At 38.5% G+C, this 24,767-nt stretch overlaps 1 protein-coding gene across 3 annotated transcripts in view; it reads left to right on the forward strand.

The window, feature by feature from the left end:
• Positions 1 to 24,767, forward strand: part of TBCD (tubulin folding cofactor D) — a 129,600-nt gene that overhangs the window by 46,963 nt on the left and 57,870 nt on the right. For all 3 annotated transcript variants that reach the window (XM_055722629.1, XM_055722637.1, XM_055722620.1), the window contains 3 exons: positions 6,782 to 6,938; positions 16,534 to 16,591; positions 22,137 to 22,166. In XM_055722629.1, the coding sequence (XP_055578604.1) occupies positions 6,782 to 6,938; positions 16,534 to 16,591; positions 22,137 to 22,166 (245 nt within the window). The remainder of the gene's footprint in view (positions 1 to 6,781; positions 6,939 to 16,533; positions 16,592 to 22,136; positions 22,167 to 24,767) is intronic.

Raw genomic sequence — 24,767 nt, forward strand, 5'->3', positions numbered from 1 at the left:
CTTACTGATATTTATATATAGCTTGATAGCCTTAACACAAAGTCTGAAAAGTTCTACGCACAGTGAAAAAAGGAGCATTTTTGCTCGTCCAATTTCACTGTGCTGTTTATTAAAAGAAAAAGAAAACCTAACAAAAAGTAAAAACGATAATGCTTTCAAGTATGTTGTAGAAAGATATTTAACTTTATATTTAAATAGTCTTGTAGAAATCTATTATTTAACCTCTTGAAGTTGTTTATATATACTCTGTTTTTAAGGATTGCTTACTGTGTTTTCATATTCTAGAATAAGTTGTTTATACTGATTTGCAGCTGCCAGGGGTTTTGGAGGAGGACGCATCAGGAAGCCAGGCTTCTGAAATGCGTTAGTCTATTCGGTAGCGGTAGTTAATTGTGAGGCTTTTGGCGAGATTCCAGGTACTTTTCATCATAGATACAGGAAGAAATGAAAAAAAGATCTACCTGTCTTTGGTGGACTCTTAGAAAATAGAGAACACCCAAACCTGAAAGGCTGGTTACAGAGGAATTCCTTTTCTCTAACCCCCAGGTGAACTTTAAAAATGATGGTCGGTCTTGAAAATAGTGTTTTAAAAAGTTATAATGCATATGTCACCGCAATAGTTTTCAAATTAGCAAGGAAGCATTAAAAATAGTGCAGATTTTTTTTTCACTAGCCAACAGGTATGAGCAAGAATAAATGCCATAGCTGAAGCTGTAGCAGGAAATGTCCCTCCTCCAGTGCAACTGGGAAACGGTATAAATGCTAAGCAGGGAATAAATGACAATGAATTGCTTCTAGCTTTTTCACTGTAGGGTTTATATCAGTATTGCACAACTTTAGCCTAAAGGTTGGGGTTTCTTCAGTGATTTTTCTTTTCTGACTTGCACTGTTACAAGTTTACAGAATTTTTATACTCCTTCAGAGTGATTCGTTTGCTTAGTAGGATTCCCTCATAAGCCTGTTCCTTCATGTCCTTAAACTGCAGTTTGCTCCTGTTGAAGTTAAAGGAAGAGCTCTGTTAGCCGTAAACCTGTATGAAGGTCTCTAGTATGGCCTTGGGCGTGAGTGGGTAGATGAATCCCCAAAATACTCAGCGGTGTGTGTTTCGGAGAAGGTAGATCAATGCTGTGTGAGGTCAGCGGCAGGTCTTTCGGTGTAGCCAGGTAGGGGTGCTTAAAGATTTTGAGTTTTTACGGCTGAATTACATAATGATACTGAGATAGATCTGGATTTTGGCTAGTCTGTCTGCTTCCTCGTTGGCCCCCTGCTACGCTCCAAAGCTCACACTGATTTCGGTATTGTTGCACTTCTGCAAACCTGCCGTTAGTTTATTGAAGCAGGTACCTGGGAAATGAGAGCCGGTGTGTATTTCTTGTAAATACTGGATTTAAGTAATGCGACTGGTATCAAACAGTAAGTCTCTCGCGGAGCTGCAGTTAGAATGTAGTTCTTTAGGGCAGCATCCAGCTTAACCCACAATCCCTTCTCTCTGCCTGAAAGCCACCCTTTGCATTACATACTCTCCTCCCTCAGCAGCGAGGCAGACAGCAATCTCCTTCGCTGCCCAGCTGTGATTCATCGCCAGAGCAGGTCTTTCCTGTGTCTGACTGAGATAGGTCCATGGAAAAAGCTACCACGTGATCATATAATTAAAGACTTTCTTAATTCATTACGTAGTGAGAGACTGAGCTGAGATTGCAACCAGACAGACACAGCCCTTCATAGTCATGGGTTAGAAAATGCTTATTTGGTTTGTGGATAAGCATATATATAGCCTTACATACGTGGGTCAGTGTTAAGAATTGTGAGAAAGTTATGGCAACCTAAGAGACTTCACCTGTCCCATTCTCCCGTACCTCCTGAGCGTGCATGACCTGTGGTACTGTCCCTTCCCTGGCAAACTCCTACCGAGGTCAGACCCGGCTGCAGGGCGGCGAGAGGCGAGGCTGCCGGCTGGCAGGTTTTAGGCACTTGCCCCACAGGATGCAATGTCAGAGCATTTCACAGAAACATTGAGAATTTTTTGACAGACACAGCGGCCACATGCATTTTCTTATCCTCGCTGGAGAATTTATCCTCTGGAGGAAATAGTCCTTTAGGAGTAAATTCTAAAGTAGACAGCTTGTATAGAAAATGAGAACAAATCATAAATGTTTGGCAGAACTTTAAACAAATACTTACTTCTGATAATAGGCCTAACCTGAAATTATCTATGTTTGCATCTGTGTTGATATATTAAATATAACAGCCCTAATGAAGTTACGATTAGGACCTGCCTCTTTTTCTAAAAGAGGTTAGTGCGCCATGTCAGAGAATGTGGTCTGAAATCTGACATTCTTTACACTGAGAAGCCCGGAGTTCTTTTTTTAGCATATGAATGATAGTGATGGGTATGCTGTTTAAAACACAGGAAGCTGACATGCTGCAGATATGGCAGTTTACACTTTTTTTTTTAATGCCTGAGGCTTGCAAAAAAGATGAACCTACGGAAGGACACTTCTGTGATGAGTTTCGTTGAAGAAAAATCTGAAGAATAAAATTACTATTCTTTGTATTGGTACTTATAACTGTGTTTAAGCTTCACAATTCATTAATTGCAGTGTTTGTAGTTGCTCTTACAGTGACATTGTGTATAACATTTCCTTCAGTAATAGCAGATATCCATTTTTTTGTAGTATTTTTTCTTACATTTTGTAATTCTAAAATAGAATGTTTTGCAATATTATTACTTAGGAATTGAGAAGGCTTCCCTGCATAAACAGTCCATATAAAAGTGTAATGCTTATCGAAGAGGCAAGATTAGTTTAATCTGTTTTAAGAGTGGCATATTTTAGTTTAAAATTAATTTAGGCAATTCGTAATGAACTTGAGATCCAGTGAAAATTTGTTTTAAATGAAATAGGGTTGACGTGAAATTTTGCAATTTTCTTGTGGAGACAAGACCTGAGGCTAAGGAATGGGGTTTTGTTGTTTGTTCGTTTGTTTAATTGCTGTATTTGTATGTTTTATATGGTAAACATGGCAATAAATAAATAAATAAATACATCTGACATTAAAGTGACATAGGGCTCCCAATGGCATGTGTTACAGTCTAGGTTTGTGCAAAGTATTGTTTTTGAAGGCACTTTTAAAAAGGAATGGTACGAGGCATTTTTATTTACATACGTGTGACCTTACAGTATACAATGTCTTCCATAAGTCTTCTTACCTACTTGTTTACTGTCTGTCACCTGCATCTGAAAGTTGCTAAGCATCGGACTTTAAAAAGCAAAATATCTGTGCAACCTGTCTCCAGTATGAGAAAAAAAATTCTGCTGTTTGTAATGCTTTGAAGCCAGAAGTCGTTTCTGTATTTTCACAAGGCTTGAGCAAAGAGCTGTGTTGCAACCTGCAGTTATGTTGTTAGGTAAGGCAGGGTGGGGTGTAACAGGTGCTTATTAATACCTCTAGGCTACAGGTAAAGGTGATTGTATTTTCTTGAGCGTTCACAGACCTAAACAGGTGGATATTGTTTTAATAATTAGCTTGAGAGTGGACACTATTTATCCTCTGTTTTTAATGGCAGACTTCAAATGTAGATCTATGAAAGAAATGGTAACTGTTAAAGTTAAGTAACATTTCAAGTCTTGTTGTATCTCCCAGCCTCCTACTTTTAAATAAAAAAGGCATGTGCGTAATTTAAAAAATAATTTGTCTCCGCTCTTAAAAACTAAAATAAGCTTCTTCTGGAAGTTTGGCATTGTTTTCTAAAGCTTATTGTATTTATTTTGGGTTTGGTTTTGTTCTTTTTATAAATTGATTTTAGGTATGAATTGGACATGGTTTTAAATATGAAAAATTGAAACAATACAGAACAACACAGTACAACGTTGTGACCATACTGAATATCTGGGAGATGATTATAATGGTGAATTGCAATTGCATAACAGATACAAAATGCAGGAGCTGACTACAAAGCTTTTGAACTTCATTGCTGCTTTGTATATCAGACGCTTTAGAAGAGCATGAACGTGACCAGTTTAAATCAGAGAAAAATGTTAAATAAAATTTAACACAGCATTTTGTGTTTAGACTGGAGACAAAATGTGTACATGAAATAACGTGAACGCAGAGTCTGTCCAGCTGTGGATCAGGAAGGCCTTTTCTAAGATATTTCAGTTACAGTGGACTGAACACTACAGATGGTTTTGCTGGTACTGCTCCTTCATGACTCCTTGCAGCCAGGCTCTGCTGACACTGCAGGAAGCCAGAGCAGAAAAACCCCTGCACTGTGTTTGAAGAGCTCTGGGGTAAAGAGTGAGGTGAAATCGGGAATTTTTGGTAATGTTTCTCCTGGATTTTTATGACTTAAATACTAACAGGGAATGTAATTCTGGACCCACTTTTTCAAACACACAAACATTGGTAAGGAGCAGTTGTTATGTAGGATTTCCCATGGTCCACAGTTCACCAATAAATATTTGACCAGTGGTATCACAAAAACTTTTAACAGATGACCACTGGATCAGCTTTTCCCTTGTTGTTGTTGTCATCATCATCGTTGTATTTATATTTACTTAGCCCTCACTGCTGCAAACATCACCTTGTTTTCCCTGTTTGTCCCACCTTGTAAATGTCCACTTGTGTATCCTTCCTTTTCATTATCCCGCTCTGCTCTCCAGACTTTGCACGGCTGCTGTTCCTGTTGCAGCAGCAATGCTTTCACTCCCAGACACAGGAGCAGGACATCAAAGAGGTGTGAGTCCAAAGGAAGCTTGAGCTGCTTGGAGTACTGGTGCTGGTCCTGGCATTTTCTCAGTGTCAGGGGTTACAGACCCCTGGCAGCATCACCTGTTTTGGAATGACCCTCATAAGCCAGGTGCCATTTGGTATTATCCCTACCATTTGGGACATTAATGCCCTGAATTGAAAAAAGATGGGTTTTTTTCTTTCATGCGGATGATACAAATGTGAGGAGCTGCTTGTGGGTTCTTCCACATCCCCCGCAGTGCACAGAGATGGGAGTGTGCTCACAGCTGCCTAAAGCAGCCGGGGTAATCACCCTGTGCTGAAGGAAATTTGTAGCAGCTTTGCAAAATTGCCTTTGGCATCTGTTTTGGTGTTCCTGTAGAACCGGCAAATTCCAATTTTTTTTTTTTTTTCATCAGTTGATGCAGCATTTTTCAAAACAAGCTAGTCAACATTTTTAACGATTTTTATTGCAGTTTCTTTTGGAACTGGGAAGTGCCAGGATACCCATCCATCTTTGCTGTTTCTTTGTTCCTGAATAGGAATTGCTGCTTTTCCCATGTAGTTCCCAAGTAGGTTAAAATGAATTACCTTCTCCAGTTGTGATGCATATATTTTTGTTTAAAGTAGCAGGCTTACAGCGATGAACTGTACATTGAAGTTTAATTATTTTGTGATTATATCCACTCAAGTATATCCAGACACAGTTTGTTGATGAAGTACAGTTCAGTGATCCCATTTCTTGTTCCATGGGATCACCTTTTGACAAGTATTTTCTAAGGAAAAAAGATGCATTTGATAAATTTGGTACAAGAAAGAAATTTGATAAATTATTTCTTATTTTTCTAGAGGCTGTTGTTTCTACAGATGTTATTCATTTATTAAAGTCATGCCATTGAGAGATAGATGTATTCAAATTAGCTATCTGGATTTGCAGATACCAAAAGAAAGCCCTCCGGGGAGCCTTGCATACATACAGTATTTCTTAAACTGTGGCAGTATATTCCTAGAACTGTGTAAGGGAGTTCTTCAAGTTTCTGGAAGCTGTCTTATCTGTAGGAAAACATTCACATCTGCAGTTTTGATGAGGATACAAGCATGGAAGTGAAATTCTTTATCTACTTGTTTCCCAAGCTTATTTTTGTAACTTGCTTATGATCAGTACCTCCATTATAAGGCCTTAGTGATAAGATTCTGGGATCTTAATTTTTCTTTACTTCTGTTTTACTACTGTTTTCTCGGTTTCCCTCAATGTGGTATGAAAGAAAAGGAAAAAAGAAGAAAAAGAAAAAAAAAAAAGAGCTGTATTCTGCTGCTGTCCCGCTGCAGTGGCACCATGTGGTTCCAGTGCTGAGCCTGGGCTTAGGCTCTCTGCAGCTGCCTTGCCTCTGCAGCTCCCTCCATAAAACGTGGCACAGAGATGTGTGTTCTAGTGAGGTCGGTGGCTTTTAGGCCTTTGTTGGCTAAAACATACTCGAACCAAAGTTCCTCTGGTTGTCGGTTACGTCAGGAAACCATGCTTGATAGGTGCATTTCTAAGAGCTGCCTTGGATAAGACGGCTATCGTATCAGTTGGGTTTTGGATCATGGTTTGTTTCATGAATACAGGTAATGCCACTCTTCTCCCAGAATGAAGCTCTGTGGTTTTGAGTATATGTGTTGTTAAAGGCATCCTGACGCTGTCAGTCAAGGGTGATTTTCTAGCTTGGCAAGGAGAAACAGAATATTCTAAACACGTATCACTGAGTAATAAAAGGTATCAGTGTTACTTCTTATGTAACCCACTTGCTTTAATCCGCACTGAATTTTGTGTGAATAAAATAAAAAAATAAACTGCTACTGACAAAGAAACAAAATAGTGCATTAAAAAACCCGACACTTTCTAATTGGCTTCAAAATTAGTATGTGTTAAGAGCCATGCTTTCTTTTCTTTCAGAATACACAACTCCACCCTGTGTCTTGTCTCTAATGATAACTGTATTCTCTTACACCTTTTTTATGGGTCACTGTATGATCCTAATTGTTGCTTTTGTATGTTTTTTCAATTTAACAGTTGTCCCTGTCATTCTGAAAGCACTGACGTATGACGAGAAGAGGGGAGCATGCAGCGTGGGCTCCAACGTGAGGGATGCCGCGTGCTACGTGTGCTGGGCCTTTGCTCGTGCTTACGACCCTGCTGAGCTGATACCGTTCATTAACCAGATTTCAAGGTAAGTTGTGGCAATAAGAAACAGCTATTTACAGTTAATTTTTAAATCTATTCAAAGTTAGGAAGGAGACAGAAGTTAATCTAATAGTCTAATTCTGTCTCTTCTACAAGTTAATAATCTAGGACTCTAATGCTCTATCTCTTAGACGTTTAAAATTAGATATTGACCAGAAGTGATACATTCATTTAGGGGAAATACCTTCATGCTTAAGAAGTAGCTGATGTGTCCCATATAACATGAATGAAATTCATCGATCTCTGGATATTGGTCACCAAGGAATGGATATTTTTGTTTCTCTATTGTAATTTTTAAGGAAGTTCATTGATTCGTGCTAACAGATATGCTGAATATCTTAAAGAATTGAATATGGGTGGGATGATGATGACATAAACAATACCATTGTCTTTCCATGTGATTGTTGAAGTCTATAATTTCTTCCTGTTGTATTATGTTTAACTTTTTAGATTGAAATGCATCTAGATATTTGCTTATCAAGTGTGATGAGTTTATTTCCTTCTGTTTATCTGTTGTAAGAAAACCAAAGAGAAATCCAAAGAAATTCACTGTAAGAAGATTCAGAGAAAATAGTGGAGGCTTTGAATGTGTGCGTGTCACCTGTTGTCTGCTTGATCACCGGCTTTGTGGTTAGCTCAGTGGAACAGATTCAGGAAATTTAAGAAGATACGGAACCTTAGCACAGTAGAGGTAGAAATACCAAACCACTTTAAAATTGGGGAGTTGCTTTATGGAGTCATAAAGAGCTGGAAATACTAGAAGAAGAGAAAATTTATGGAAGAAATTACTTCTTACCTTTTCAGGTGAACACTTGTTTCTATTGATCCAGGTGTTCTGGTACTTTGTCAGATGGGTATTGTGCAAAGAATACAGCATGTCTTTATTGACCAGCTTACAACTCAAGTTGGATAAGTTGGGTGTAAAAGAATAAATTACACTTTTGCTCTTCTCTAAAAAGCCATTTCGGAGCCTCCTGGTGCTTCCATTCAATTTATAATTTTTGTTTTGAAGTGTTCCAATTCAAAGATTATTTTGAATGAATAATAAGGTCTATAAGGTCTCCCCAGAGCCTTTTCTTCTCCAGGCTGAACAACTGCAGCTCTCTCAGTGTGTCTTCATAAGAGAGGTGCTCCAGCCCCCTGATTGTCTTCATGGCCTCCTCTGGTCTTGTTCCATGAGAGAACATGGGAGAAGTTTTTTTTCTCTTTATACTTTCTGTTTTTATAGAGTACGCCATTCCAGAATGACTGCCGTACTAAACTCTGCTTTGCAGTTGAATGGAAACGCATGCACACACTTCTTTCTCAATCTGTGGTTTCTGTTTAAAAAGTAAAATTTTGGAAAGATTTTCAAATCACAATCTATGACACTGCAATGGTGGACCACAACTTGGTGCAGCCTTTCACTTAATACTGATCATATGTTTGTAGATACAGATTGTTTTTGCCTTTTTCTTTTTTCTTTTATCTCGTGCTTTTCCTTCTGTTTGCTTGTGGGATTCTGTCTTCAGCATTTAGTCTTTTTGTTGGCAGCACACTGGCTGACATTGCAAGGTGTCATTAATGGATGATTTGCACTGCAAACACAAAGAGGTAGCTTCTAACAGTTTCTTGGCAGATTCTTAGTACAACCATTGATAGCAGCAACTCTGGTGTCTTTGTCTGAATTTGACAGGTTTTGATCAGTAGTCATTTAGTGTTATCTTTTTAAAGAGAAAAAACAAATTGGACTGTACAGTGATATGTGGTCCTGGTTCAATTTCTAGGGTCTGCCTTGCTTCCAGATTGCTGACAGAACTATTTCAATTTCATCCCAAAAGTCTGGTTTGGAAACACAGGATTACTTACGTAGCTCAGGTTCCCAAAGAATATCTGACTTTTTCTTTCTTCTTTAAAGCCTTTTTTAAGGTTCTCTGGGACAATCTGTAAGCCTTACATATCCGTATTTATTCCTTGATCCTGGTGCACTGTGGTCTTGCTGGGCTTTGCTGTTCTTTGTCCTTGTATCCTCACTTTCCAGTGCTGCTCCTTTAATGCAGGGTCACACAGCAGTGTCTCTTATCTGTGTGGTACTTGCTCCTGGGGTTTTCTAAGACCTTGATAAAATCTTTCTGTCTAAGAACTTACTGTCAATTTTCTTAAGGCCCAACACTGTTTTTCTTCTTTTTTTTTAAGCTGTCATGTCTTTTCTCCAAAGCAAGCAGGCAAAAAATTCTAAGGCATCTTAGCCTTGTGTCTCTAATAAAGCAGTTTCATGTTGTTTTGATGATATTTCATCTACAATAGCGTAGATGCTAAAGGAGGCGATTCTGGAATCATCAAGCTGTGCTGGAACGTGGTGCCATCCACTGTTTCTGGATGGCTTTCGTAACGAGAGTGCAGTGCTTCAGAGTAGACCTGCTTTAGTTAAGCATGCTAGAAATAATGCTAATTGCCATAGTAAGTTATTAAAGAAATGTTTTATTTTGAAGGGCCGTATTTAATGCCCTCCTAGCTGAGTTCGTGGTAACTTATATATGCTATGAAATTCTTAAGATAAATGTACATAAAGACGTATTTGCACAGTGAAATAATCATGTGGTTACATCTTGGGTTGTATTGCTATTTTTAATCTAACCAGCACAGGTAATGGCAGCAATGAAGACACAGTGACACCGATGAGCAGAATGTTAACAAATGTTTCTAGCAGGCTGTTGTCAGCTGTGCAGAATTATTTACTGCTGTCTTTAAACTCACAGGAATACATCTGTATTCTCACTGTGAGCAAATCGGGCAAATCTTCAGGATGAGTAGAGCCATACCAATACTAAAGTCTGGCTCAAAACTGGTGGTTTGTTTTTTTTTTTTGGTAGATTTGTTCAGCAGCCTTATTGAAAGTAAATCGTCTGCTTCCATACTCTGACTTAGTTGAAAAACTTTAAGGTTTCTTTTAAGGTCTGGCAAGTTTGTTCCTTGTGAAACTTAGAAAAGCCAAAGTGTGAGGCTGTAAACCTTCTATTTATCAGAATTCTGATCTGTTTGTCAGAATTCTTTTTCTGCTCATGATGCTTTGAGCAATATATTTCTTTTACTCCTTTACCCTGCCATGGTGCAAACAATGCTGTTCTCCATACATTAGATGCAATCTCACCATTTTGATTTTTCATGGTTTGTGGTATTTTGTTTTACTGTCACAAAGCTGTTAGTGGGAACTTGCGGAAAGGTACGAAGGAGGTTATGTTTCTGAAGAAGCTGCTGTCTTTTTGTCTGAACAGTCTTCAGACTGTCCTAGAAACAAATAGCTTTTGTTCTCTTTAGGAAAATCTCCAGTGAAAATAATTGTTATCTTCTGCCTGTGGTAGTAATACCAGTGAACACTGTGGCTATGCCAGTGACAACAGCTTCACGTCGTTTGGAATAAGTTGGTGGAGACAAGCACAGCCAGGGGGAAGCTGAAAATTGCTTGTGATCGGTTGTAAGGTGTTGTGGCTGGTATATACTTAGTTTTCTAACAGAGCTGCACAATATCTTAGCAAGTATTAATGCTATATTAAGGCTTTACTTAAAAATCTTGGTAGTTATGTTGGCGATACGTTTCCTAAATCAGCTCTTGAAGGTAGAATTGCCGCTCCAAAGAGAAATGGTGAAAAAGAATATTCAAATAAAGTATGACACACAGTTTCACCTATTGTGTCAGCAAGCCGATAATTACATACAGCTTTTTTTTAAATCTAGCCTTAGGTGTGTCACTGTTTTACTTAAAGAAGAGTCATACTTCTAGCCACAAGCAAATTGTTGCTACCCTTAAAAAACGCAGAACTCAGCATCTTGAAACAAAGTACATAATATCCACTGTGAGCTGAATTACACAGCAAAAACATCTGCCTATACAGGAATATAAAGTATTAGATTCTTACAGAAAAATAATGAATTGTTTACCAGAAAGGAAAATACTACCTCCTTAAAAAAAATGCACCGAGTGTTTGCTTTGTCCTGGTGCTAGAATTGGCAGAGGGTTTAATCCTTCATTCATGGTCCTTAGCACTGCTGTTTACCTGGCCGGAGGAGCACAGGTAATGCTGAACTGGGAGCGTAAGGAGCTGGTTGCTACACTCAGACTCGAAAGGCGAGGTGGTCATTGTGGCAGAGTAGGCGCCCTGGGTGTAACTAGAAGTTGTTGAGGTAAACAGTGAGCTGCTTCGTGTCTTCCTACTTCATGTCATGGCCTTTGGCACATGATGTCGTTTTGGCACATCTTGTTGGGAAACTCACTTGGGTACCAAAATACAGTACTATGCTATAAACTGGGTCCTGCCCCACAGCCCGTTCAGACTGGGGTCCAGTAGTCACAAATTAAAGCAGAGGGGTAATTTGGTGGTGAGGTTTATTTTTCCTTTTCTTGCTTGCAAAGTTGTATCATCGTGTAATGGAAAGACGTTGTTTTCTGTGTTTTCAGTAGTCAAGAGACATAAATAATTCACTTTTGACTAGTGAAAAATCCCCTTAAACTGGATAAAATCGATTTTTTTAAAAGTAAAATTTATGGCAATGTTTTAAAAGAAATATCTGTCTCCATATTCAGTGATAGCTGTTTCTTCTCTGCTTTCTTGTGAATGTTCTGTTATTAAGTGATAGAATTGTCAGAATACTGAAGTTACAGGCTTTAGATTGGTATAGATCATAAATCAGCCCTTTCTGACCTTACTACTCTTCTTTTAAGGAAAAAAAAAAAACCCAACCAGAAAAAAGTTAGAGAACACTTGTTAGAAATATTCACCTGAGAGTATTTCTAATAGTACCTGTTCGTATTTTTACACACCGGTACTTTTTCCCTATCCATATTTCAAAAAGATACACTTAGTCAGATTTGTTTATTTATTTTTTAAAGTCTCGTTAAACTAGTTTCTGAAAGCTTGCTTGATCTGTTCAAACTATAGGACCATAAAAAGAAAAGTCTTGGCAAAGTAGATGAAACTTGACGTTTATTGCAGGAGATAACCTTACTGCGATTTGAAATGCATGTATTGAAGTCGCCATTCAAGCATATATTTATAAAAGCACCGCCAGACTGAGACCTTTTTCTCTCCCAGTCTCTACGTGCATGCTTTCTTTTTAAGCCTACCTATGGGGAAAGTTAAGCATAATTTAATAACTTGGAAATACAGGTAATTTGATTCCTGCCCCCTTGGGTGTGGAAGTTACTGTCTGTAAAGCGGCAGGTGCACATTAAGAAGCTGAGTTGTTTTGTTTAAAACCTAAACAAAAAAATAAAAAGGAAAACACACTGCTATTCTATTATACAATTACAGTGATTAAATTGTTGCTGGCTATCTTAACTATTTGGAGCTGTTGCGTAGTCAGAATGTAGTTTCATTTATCTGTCATTCAGTGGTGTAGGTAATCAATAAATGAATCATTATTTAGAAAGATCTAATTGCTATCTCCCGTTCAGCAGAATACTAATACAAATAGCGCGTACAGTGTGGGAGAGCCGGCGCTTTGCCTTCCCTGCGGTGCTGTGTTGTTTTTGAAGGGGGGGGGGGGGGGGGGAAGGAAGGTGTGGCTATGGGTGAGTGATGTAGCTTGCTCCAGGGCAAGATTGTCCTGCAGAATTGGGGAAATCTGAAGCATTGCTCTGAGCTACATCTTGTGCCATGATGAAATATTGAGAATAGCTTTCTTCTTGTATGTACGTGAACGTTGCCTTCAGAGGAGGGTTGTGTGCGGACTGTGTCTCGCACTTGTGTAAAGTTAGCTCCTGCAGGGGCACCACATGCCTTATATTTTTTAATTTATTTTTTTTTTAGTAGCAGCACTTGTAACTCCTGTTCTAAGCATTTTTCTGATCACTCTTTTCTACTTGTTTAGTTCTTATACTTCCGTCATTTTACCCCAGAACGCTGGGATTAGAGTACCACACTGAGCCCTGTAGGCTGTTGGGTGGCTGGCAGAAAGTGTTAAGAGCTTGGTGTCAGCTGGGCTGGAGGGAGTGTGGAAGTACGCAGTGTAGAAGTGGGAATAGTCACTGCATTTCTTCTTTTCTTCAGACCACCTGCTTCCCTAGATTAATACGAGGAATTAAATCTGAGGCTGTAGTCCTGAAGGGCTTTTTTCCCTAGCAGTGCTGGCTGAGGAGGCACCTTTGCTTGCTGCTGCAGCTGAGCGTTGCACAGCTGCATGTTATAAAGTGAATGGGAGTGGCTTTTTTTTTTTTTTTTTTTTTTTAACCTAGCAATAGAAAAACTAATCGCACCTAGATCTGTTTTCATCATCCAGGTCACTGCATAGCTGTTCCAGTTGGGTACTGGCATGACTGAAGAGGTGTGGAAAGGGCTGTGTGCAGCAGCTGTCTCAACAGACGCGGGTCTGACTCTGGTCTCGCCTCCGTTTTTTAACTTGCCTGTATTGTTCAAAACTGTTTTGCTTTTGATGATTGTTATGCCTTCCCTTCCCTAATGTATAGTCAGGAGGAGAGTTTTCTGTCCTGTTACAAGTTAGGCTTTTCCCTTTTTTGGGCTCAGGAAGGAAATTTTGGTTTTGTGCCAAATTGGCAAGAGGTTTGAGAGTTTCTTTCTTTCTTGCCGCAGCTTCAGGGTGGTATGCTTGAGTTAATGGTAGCAAATTCTCCGAGGTTAGCAGTACGATGAGCTTCTTGCTGCTTGTGACTAGTATAGACTAGAAGTGCCTGCTACAGGTGATAAAGGAAATTCAGATTTATTGTCTGGTACACCTGGGTAACTTGGTATTTCTGTGTTCTGATGTCTCTCACCTGTCTGGCCTTTGCTCTCTGCTGCTTTCTGCCTTGTCGGGGGAAGGTAATGAGATCCGTGCTGGGCTGGGGGAGTGAGGAGCCGCTAACATGCTCTGAGTCCTTTTAACTTTCCCTAGCGCCAGTTAAGTGAGTACTTGGGGGAGAGGGGAAGGGACAGGGAAGAAAGAGAGAGTTATTAGTTGACTGATAGAATTGCAACTTGCTTTTTAAAGTCCATTTGTGTTTATTGTACACTTAACTGCTTGTCGTGCAAACAGGCTAAATATACCTCAAGGAACTACAGAAGGTGTTTCATAGAGACTGCAAGATGCAAAGCTGTTCTTTGCTCTACCTGTTGCTAGTCAGGTGTGGTACGTTTTAGGCAAGTCAAGACATGATTCTTCAACCAGCTTAAAAAAAATATCCCACTTTGTTTGACATAAACAGTTTCTTTATGTTAGGAAATCCTGGTGGAGTATCACATAAACTCCCACGACAAAGCAGACAGGTGAAGACACCTTAGACATGTTTCATCTTACGCATGTTGCTTTCCTTGCTAATCCCTGTGTTACGGCAGACTGTGCTGCGTTTTCAAATGGGAATTAACTTGAAAAAATTATTTGTGTAGTTTGATAAGTTTAAAATGCTTTATTAAAAGGATTAACATAAACCAGCAGCTGTGGCATGACTTATGAATATAATGGGACTATGGGGGCAATGACAAAATTCCTGGGTTTTTTGTTTTGTTTTTCTAAACATGGTACTCGGTTGCAGCGCTGAATAACTCAGGTGGCATCACATAGAGAGTATGTTGTTCTGCTGGTTTAACTTACACAGGTTTGTCTTCAGGTAACAGAAGAATAAGAAAAAATGGAAACGTAAAATTTGATGATAAGGTGAACTCTTGTTGTGTATAATAACCTGAAACTGGTTTCCATTATATTTAGTCAACCACATTTTAAGTCTAAATATGAAATTCAGATAGCAGTATTTATATGCCAGTGATGGTTTTCTAACATCTCCAGTTTGAAAAGACTTCATAATCTTCCAAATCAATATGTTAATATTTAATACGTAGGTCCTTACACTCATCCCTCAGTGTCCCTTTTAGGTCACTCTTGGACACAGGACAGGATTTTGGTCTGCCCCAGCACGGCTCTTCTGAAGTACGCTGTGACTGCAGGGTACCTTGGGCGCAGTGCGGGCGGTGCTCTGCGTTCTGAGCTTCTGGGCTCACTGAGGGGGTTTTGTCTGTTGGGTTTTTCTTTTTGTTTTCTCAGAAGAGATCAATATGGAAATATTGCATAACTGGCAAAATAATGTTTTATCTTATAGTCCATGTAATTGGAAAAGTTGGGAAGAAATTTGCTTCTTTTTGCTTTCCAGGATGGTTTTCACCCAGTTACCTCATTTTGAATGTTTTCTTCTATAACTGAAAAATTTATGGGAGCTATTCGTATCATTAAAACAATATACTTCTTAAGTATCCTCTTAAAATTAAGTTTCTCTCTGTGCCAGAGAAGAAAATAAGCAAGCTTGGTGTGACAGTGATGTATTTGGTCCAGTACTTTTTCAACAGTTTGCCACTTCTGCTTCCTAAGGGAATGCTTCCTAAAAATTTGCTCTTCCAGTCACTGTCGTTTGGGTGACTTCCTTTTGTCATGTAATGACCTGATGTCTTTGTGGCAGAGAGAGGAATTGCTGACGCAGGTACAATTAAGAAAGCATTAACTGTCTTTAGAACGATTTATTGGGGTTTATTTTAATTTCTTCTTGCTTTCTGTCTCTTGTTTTCCTCAATGGAGATAAACTGAAATTACAGAGGCAACATTGATTGTGCATTTCAGCGAATTTTAATAACACATTATTTCTCACTGTAGGAAACTGATAGCCACTACTCAGGGAAGCTCGATATTATCAGTGTAATTAATATCTTTATGCTAAAGCAAAGCTATCTGGGATTTACTTTTCAGCCAGTATTTATTTCCTGGTTTGCCTGGAGTCAATAAATAACGTAATGAAGAGTTGCAGAGTTTGAAAGGAATAATTTTCTGCTTAAATGATTCTCCTGAAGTGATGTTTATTTGTCACTGAAGTTAATTGAATGCTGGAGGTGGATTTCTAAAGCTGTAGACTTCCTGCGCTGGTATATATTTTCTCTCTTCTGCTGCACAGCACATTTCTGACAGGCAGTTCTTTTGAGGTAGAAGAATTAAGCTGCGCAGGGTTACCAGACCTCATCACAAAGGAGCAGTTTCATATAATCATGTCTCTGTATCTACATGTCACCTTTTAAAAAAACCTGCTTTGCAATTTATCGTGCAGGCCTCTGTTTAGCAGGATTTACATATTGTTTTCTGATTTTTGTTACTTCCAGGATGTGATTGTTCTTGTAGAGATCGCTGCAAGTTTCTGTGGCTTAACTTTTAGTTTTGCTTAAGCCTTACCTCAGGCTTGCTGTGCATTTGGCTATTGAGAAACCGTATTTCCAAGTTTGAATTTAAAACTGTGTTGTACGAGTCTCACATTAGAGATGGTAGTTATATCCGAGTTTTAAACTCCTTCTACATTAAACATAAAAAACCTTTCTATGCAGTTCAATGTATTTGCATACTCCTTATGCTTTGATACAGTAGGATGGTGATTGTCTCTTTATGCTATGGAAAGGCCACAGCAAACTAGAGAAACAAGGAAGTACACGGTTATTTTAACGCAAATTTTAATTTAGGCTTGTATTTATATATAATAAGCTCTGTAGAGGAAATGTTGCATGTTTTGCTTGGAAGTCGAAATGTTGTGACACATTTCTTCTCATATTTTGGTACTAATACTCAATATTTTATTTCCTCAGTGCATTGGTTATTACTGCAGTATTTGACCGTGATGTTAATTGCAGAAGAGCTGCTTCTGTAAGTTATCACATTCTAGCTTATATGTTTCTGTTATTCTATGATTGTTTTAATTTAATTTAATAATTTGTAGACTTAGCTCTGTAGAACTGTGCTATGTAAACAGTATATTGTTTTTTGAGCAAAAAGGTGGTTTTTTAGATCTTTAGAAGTATGATGTGACTTTAGATTTTAAATTCTATAATCCATACATCCACATTTCGATTTATGGCTACAGTTCACAATCTGCTGTATTGTTGTCATGATGGTTAAGATAAAGTATCTTAAGAAAGAGCTATTTAGCATTTTATAGTATCAAAGATGAAAGGGTCGTACGAAATATACAAACACTGTATCTTTTTCAAGCCACCAAGCTGGTGAGTTTTGTGAAGTTACACTTTTCTAATTGTTCATCGACTGTTATATTGTAATTGTGGTAAGTTGGAAATTTCCAAAATAATTTTTCCTTTAAACGTTTTCTCAGTTATTGTATAAAACTTCTTCTGTAAGACTGGGAATTTTTAGAAGGTGGTGGTAAATCTGTTAGGCAGATACTGCTATCTGGTTAACAGGACTGACACCTGAGTATAGTCTGTTGAGCCCTTTGGTAGAAAATATTTATGCTATTGAGAACTGAAAGGAATGAGTGATTGTTCTTAGAAGGAGGGAGTTTATGAAGGAGAGGCTATAGAACTTGAGAAGAAGAAAGAATGGACATCTTTGAGAATTTAAGTTAGTGTGTTGTATACATTGAACTTGCTTTCTTAAAAAAAAAAAAGTTTTCTGTTTCAACAGATAAATTCTCTTATGGAAATATAAAAAGCCCACCTTATTATTATATTAATTCAAAACAGGACCAAACAATGTCTGTCAAAGAACCAGGTGTCTCTATTACTGAGAATGCATTTAACAAGCAAAAAAAAAGAAGAAAAAAAGAAAAAAAGGCAGTCTTTGCAACATGCAAATTAATTAACAGGTCTGTCTTATTTTTTGACTGAAATTTTGAAAGCTAATGGATTTATAACATAAGGAGGATTTCTCAGGGATACCTGGATAGCATCCTTACTTTTTTCTAGCCACACCTCTGCTTGAGAGTTTAAGCTGTTGAATGAAGCTGCAGCGTAATTGCTGGGGAAGTGAGTCAGTCGCTTGTGTAATCGTATCACAAATTGCTTTGTCTAAATAGGTTAAAACCAAAGCATGGAAGCTACAATGCTGTGGATCACCAAGTACTGATACAACATGTTCTTTGCATACTGTACAACTAATGAATATGGGCAATGCTACTTTTCCCCAGACTTCAACTCCTAAATTTTAGAAACTGCAGAATTTGTTATTCTTGGTTGATTTAAGTCACCTTATTCAAATAAAATCTGTAGAGGAGAACAAAGGTAGCTTTGCTTTCCTGCAAACTGCACAAGCCATTAAGGAGTATAGATGGTGAAAAGTAAGATATTTATTTGCTCTATAGGAATTGTCCTAAGATTCACTGGCAATATATATAAAGAAGAGAATTCTTTTTAACATGATTGCCGCTACAAATGCACTCCTTACCTTTAGTAGCTTGATCTAATTGTCTTGTGTAATCTTCATTATGTTTCTATGCTTAAACATAAATGATCGTTTGACCATGAAATATGGTGCTAAACCAGATACATTTATTAATGCTCCAAGCTTAGTGCAGATTGTGCTTCTGTATTTCAAATGAGTGCAAACTACAGTATGTTTTCTTCTTGCTTTTCTACTTTAAACCAAGCGATCAAATACAGTCTGCAATTCAGTTATCTTCAGTCAAATTAATTCTTCCATTAATACATTCTGATTTAGAGCTGGTCAAATATTGGAATTGCTGTTTTGATGGATAGTTAAGGAAGTACTGAACCCTTTTTTTCTCATTTTAGAAAGTCAGGCAAAGAAATATTTCATGTTCACCAGGCATTACTACATTTTTGAAGAAAAATATCTGGGAGTCCTAAGTATTCCCAATGATTGCTACAGTTAGATACTTATTTAAATAACTAACATGTTTTACTAGATTTTCCATCTATTACAATATGCAATATATTCTGATGCAGAACACCAATGAAACAAAATAGCATATAGAGATATTTTGAACCCTGAGGTTAGAGTGAATAAAACAAGACTGTTCTTTTGAAGCTCCAAAAGCATATTGAGCTGACTTCTGCAGCTCTTTCATGAATAATCATTCTAAGGAATAATCACGTGAATAAGTGATCTCGGATTGGGCTCCTTTGAGCTCTGACATCTTAGAGAAGATTTTTTATTCCTCTTGGTTGGCTGATAGTTTCTAAAATCATGATTTAGAGAATGTTTTAATATTTTTTCGGGTTCTTGGGGAAAGCAAAGTGTTCAGGTTACAAGGCTACTTGGTCATCCTGGTTCTGATATCAAGGAATTGTGAAGTTAAGGCCTTTGCATCCAGTTTTTCCATCTCCAGAAGAGGATTGTATGAAAAATTAGTATTACAAAACAATTGAAGTATTTGGCATCTTTAGGAACTGGCAGTTGTTTGAAAGTGTGATTGAAATAGTAAAATATTCAGTTAGTGAAAATCTCTTTATTATGAAGAAAAATCTTTTGTGAAACATTAAAAAAATGCTAAAGGAAAAAGGATTTCTATGAACAGTAGGAAATTGCCTTTTCACTTGGATGAACAATATGCTTGATTATTTTCATATTTCTGTTCTACTTTCTCTGATAAAGCTTTAACAGAATAATATTATGGGGATGGTTTTCCTTGTAACTTTTTCTGTTCAACGAACTCGTTCCAACCCAGGAAAAACACATTTTTGTTGCTAAAATTGGGATTAGATGCTGTTCTAGAATTTAAATAGTCAGTGTGTTTAAATTGTCACAATTAAGTGTCTCCTGTGTTTAAATTGTCACAGCTGGAATGTGCATTGTCAACAAAGCCTTCTTAAATCTGTGGTAAAGTTTTCCAAATATAGCTCTAAACACTCTAGGGTTCTGTTTTTATGTTCCTTTGAGGGCTTTTTCTGTTTTTGTTTGAATATCTTGGTTTTCATTGTAAATTTCCCATTAACTAGCTGAAGACTTATTTGCAGAAGCACCTTTTAGTGTTTGGTTGTTGGGTTGTTTTTTTTTGTTTTTTTTTTTAATGCTCAGCAGTGCAGAAGCTGAGAGAGGTTCATGGTGATACATACAGACCTCCCTCAACCTAAGCAACCAGCTGTGAAACAAGCTGCCATACAGTTTTAGTCTGCAACTGGAAAATTTTCTAGCTACTGAGCTATGTATACAGGAATTTACTATTTTTCTTCATACTTTTATGAATTGTAAATTCATAACACAAGTGTGAGAATCTATACCAAACTGATTATTTTTCTCCAAGCTTATTAAATTGAAATCATTGACAAATATATTTATAGTAAGGCAATACTAATATCTATCTTTGTAAGCAGCGGTTAAAGTTACATGTTTTTTATAGATAAAGTAATCGGGTATAAATTAACATGTAAATTAGACATTTAGAACACATCAGATTAATGCTAAGTATTTTTGCCATGCTGCTGGACTGTTTTGTAGATCTTTATGATTGTCTTTCTAAGTTAAAAAATGAAATGGTGATACAGTGGTGGAATTTTAAAATTCCTACATTTGGTAAACAAAACATGTGAAATCTTTAGGTACAACAGCTTTTGTGCTGCCACATTCTATATAGGCCCCTATACATCTTTTTCAGGTGATTTTGCCACAGTGTATTTCAGTCCTAGGCCTATGGATGTGTTCTAAGTGGAATAAAATCCTCACTGGATTGAGACCAGATTTACATTGTTTGGGTATCAAATTTTCTGATTTAAAAAGAAAAAAATAAAAAGGAAGAAAAAGGCTTTACAGATTTTGTACCATTAAGACACTTGTCTGAGCAGTGCAGTTTTAAAAGAAACTGTAAAGCTGTGATTTAAATGTTAAATCCCTTGGACATGATAGCTGAGAGCATCATCCTTGCTGAAATGTCCCTATGCTGAGCAAAAGGGTCTCCATAGCTGGAAGGGGGATCTAAAGGTGATGTGCAAGCGAGAAGGGAAATGATGCAGGGTGACATGGGGCAACGTCCCAGCAGATCCCGGCTGGGAGCGGCTGTTGGTGGGGAAGCAGAGTGGAAAAAAAGCCGTGTCAGAAGCTGGGCTCCAGCGTACAATAAAGAGCAAGTGCAGGGCATTGCTACAGCACGTTCCTGTTCTGGAAGCCTGCGTTATGTGTTGCCCAAGGGTGTACCTGCGCCGCTGCTGCCGCGGAAGCTAGCCCATGCAGCTGTACCCGGGGCAATCCTAACCGGGTTAGCCCAGGGGCACTGCAGCAGCAGGCTGCAGTGCAGGCAGGCTGAGGTGGGCTGAGGTGGGCTCCACAGCCCGCCAGGGTGCTGGGTGAGTGCTTTGGAGTCAGCCGGTGCTACGTGTCCCACAATGGAGAGGCTGCGAGCAGGAGCTGAACTAGCCCGGGCACGTCTACGGGAACTGGAGTCATTATCCAGATCAGACATAACCTCAGCAACGCACCAAGGGGCTCCTGCTCCACCTGCGTGCCGGGAGTGCTTGTCCGTACGGAGGGGCCGGTACCCTGCTGAGCTGGGTTCACCCTCTGTTGTTACAGGTGGATTACCACATGCACACTGTATTTATGTAGGAAGTACAGAAGCTCTGTGTGTCAAAATTCTTGTGGCGTTTTCAGTAAAGATTGGAACTTCCCCCTGTATGTTACATTATCAAATGTCAGGTGACAAGTGCTGTCCGTTGCTGGAGGTCTCTGTAGATAGAGCAATAGTGATGTTCTCTCCTCTCTGAAAATACTTAATGTTTTCCAAAGTTCTTATCAGTACTTATGATTGTATACCCTTTCAAGGAACAAAAAATAACTGGCTTTTTTTTCGGAGAAAATTTGAGTGGGGAGCAGGGAGTTAAGTAGGTTTTATTCTGTATGCCATACAAGTAGAGAGATTAACTTTATGGTTATATTTGTTGCATTTTGCAAGATTTTGAGTTTGTTTAATGCAAAACACAAGAAACATACATGAATTTTGTTTTCAGGTTTTGTCATTGGAGTGTTTCAGTGTGCTTTCAGATGTGTATCTTTTAAATAAGTATTGCAGTCCCAATATTGCAGTCCCAATATTTTTTTGTCTGAAGTTTCCTTAAGAATCAGCCTTTGCCTACTATTGGCAATTTGTGTTGACATGGTCAGACAAAAGCGAGCTGTCTCAATTTCTGTTGTCTACAGGTATTGACTTTCAATTCCAGTGCGAAGCCTTGTGTCACTACTCAAAAGCACTCTTGTGGGTGTGACTAGTTTAATGAACTTGCATTCTTAAACTGCTGTCATGCAACATACAGCTTTAAGAACACCAGAACCATAGAGACGCTGAAACAAAAAAGCCCTGTGGGCCTGTTCTACTGACAAAGCTTACTTTATTTAAAAGAGAAAAGCCATGGGTCATTTATATTGTTGTGTGTTTTGAATTCATGATCTGGTGTTTATCAAAAAGCAAACCTGACTCGTTTTGGTATGTTTGTTCTCTGTTCCTTAGGCTGCCTTCCAGGAGAATGTTGGGAGACAGGTACGGTAACTTTCCTGAATCTTCATTCATTAGTGCCTTGGAGGCTACTGTAAACGTGTAGTGCCTAAAATCAAAATTAGATGCTGTGGCTTCAGAGAAATTGAGTAAAAGGTTGTCACAAAATAATTATTTTCATTATCAGCAAACAAGTTATTGTAAAAAAATTTTTCTGAAATGTGAGTTTTATTATAGTGCTCTAGTTTTGGAAGAAAATGAACTTTCTGGTGATTTTTAGTCATTCTGAAAAACAAAATCAGTATGTATGACTGCCATTATACACCTTGCAAACAGCAATGCTCTTAAAGCAGGAAAAGTCAATTTTTCTGTTATTTTTTTGTTTCATTGACTTTCTAGTTTTTAATAGAACAGCTGAAGTGCACAATCTTTGCTGTGGTTGGTGATACAACAGTGAATTAGGTTCAGAGTCTTCAACTCAGTGTTTGGTTTTGCCTGTTGTACCATGATGTACCATCCAGACATTTTGAGATACCTGTTACTTTGGGAGATACCCGAGTGCTTGGAAAAAGAGTAATGTGGTAGGTTTCTGTGTAACTTGGCAACATTTAAGTAGTTAAAATGCTCAGACAACTTTGATTAGCAACCTTGGAGGAGAAGTAAATAGGGTAAGGACTTGTATTTCAAAGTTTCCTGGTTTCTCATCTGGAATATACAACTTGGGGGGTGGGGTGCGGTGGTGGGAAGGGTGGGTGGGTGGTCCAGCTAGTGAATTCTTCTGACAGTGGGGCATGTGAGCATGATTAAAGCAAATTTTGTTATCAATCAGCCATTCTTTGAGGGACCTTTGTTAAAACGTTGTCTGTCTTTCACTGATTTCATTCCTGAAGGTCTCTGTGTTATGAGCTGGGTATTACTCCTTTAGCACTGAGGGTATTAAGCAACGTGTTGGTGGCTGGTGTGTGTATTTCTAGAAAGAATTAGGTTAATAGCATGGAAAGGGTGCAAGGAGACTAGGAGGAAGAGGGTAGGTATTTTTGGTGTCCTGACCCAGCTAGGTCTGTGATAAGTAGAAGCCAGCGTGATTCTTGCCTGGGTCTGTAGTTAGTGCCCTGGAGAGGCTGGTTAGTCATTGCACAGCAGCCCAGCCTGGATACACTTGGGAATGAAGTAAACACCTTACTGTGACTTCAGTTCCAGGTGACAGAGGGCTCCTGGGTGCTGCTGGTTTAGAAATCCTTCTGTGTAGCAAAAATTTGGTGGAGTTTTTTAATTTCTTAATCAGAGGAGTACAGTCTGTGTTAGTTAACAACCAGAAAGTTTCCTTATTGACTCTGCTTTGACCCGTGATTCAAATTTGTCAGTGTTGGTAGAACACACAACAATTTTAGCTTATACGTTGGCACATGAAGGAGAAGTTTGCGGTGAAATAGTCGGTTTTCATGGCATTAAGAACACTTTGGGACTCCAGCTGGTTCCTGCAGAAGTTCAGAAGTCCTAGTTACTGAACCATTCCTTACCGCCTAGGAAAATGGTTACTTAATCAGCGGATACACCCTCTGTAGTTCTTTCCCTGGATGTAGTATGTTGAAAGAGACACCCTTTCTCTGAATTGGAAGGAGCTAAAACATATTCTTCATCTGAAGTATGCTGATATTGACTAGGTGGAGAGAAAAAAGTCAACCTTGCTTACTTTCTGGTTCCTGCCCGCTTCACCTTTGCAATTCAGCATGCCCTGAGTCCAAGAGCTTGCCTTTGTGGCCTCGGAAAAAGAAACCGTTGTAGCTTACACTTCATGGAAATGCGAACTTTGAAAAATACGAATTTTTTAAAAAGTTTAGGTCACAAAAATGCACATACTTGTGATTAACTAAACTTTGATGTTGGAGAAGTAAGTTTTCAGTGTTCTGGCAGAATAGAAGCTGTTGGCTGTTCCTTGGAAGCCCGCCTGTGCCACTGTCTGTGATCTCTGTACTCATGAACTTGGTCTCAGGAATTTTGCTGTCTCACTGACATGCAGTGTGGCACCGTGACCTTCGGTGAGATGGCATCAAATCGGCACACTGACAGTCAAGTAATAAATAGCAAGGTCCAACTGGCAGCTAGAGTTGAAAATTTTTTAGCCCTGATTTTCCTTATGTAATACATTCGTGTGGATACATTCTTATATATTTCATTGTATGTCTTGGTGTTTGGCCACAAATCATACTGAGGCGTTTCTCCTGTGTACATTCTTCTCCCTAATCAGTGTTTCACTAGTTTTTGGAGAGTGTTCATTTCACCTTTGAGTTATTGGTGCTTCCAGGTAGTCTCTTGGATAAGCCACGAATATTGTGTCTGTCCTTCTTGGTTTGCTGAGGTTCCAGGCCTTGTTTTTTTGGACTGTTGGTGTTATGCTTCCCAGAAGAAGACCTCTGCAGTAGCTCATAGCTTCCCACTGCTTGCAGTATATACTTCTTTAATTATTCAGGCTTAGATCTAGAGATATTTTCCACTATTTTTGCATGACTATATTCTAATGTAGAAGGGATGAGTGAGCTGTAAACAAACAAAACTGTATCATATCCAGAACCTGTACTTCCACATAGCCCTATTGCTTAAATATCATGTGATTGTCCCTTTTGTAGGTGAGCGTAGTGTCTTTCA

Source organism: Falco cherrug, chromosome 1 (assembly GCF_023634085.1).
Source record: "Falco cherrug isolate bFalChe1 chromosome 1, bFalChe1.pri, whole genome shotgun sequence".
Taxonomy (NCBI): Eukaryota; Metazoa; Chordata; class Aves; order Falconiformes; family Falconidae; genus Falco; species Falco cherrug.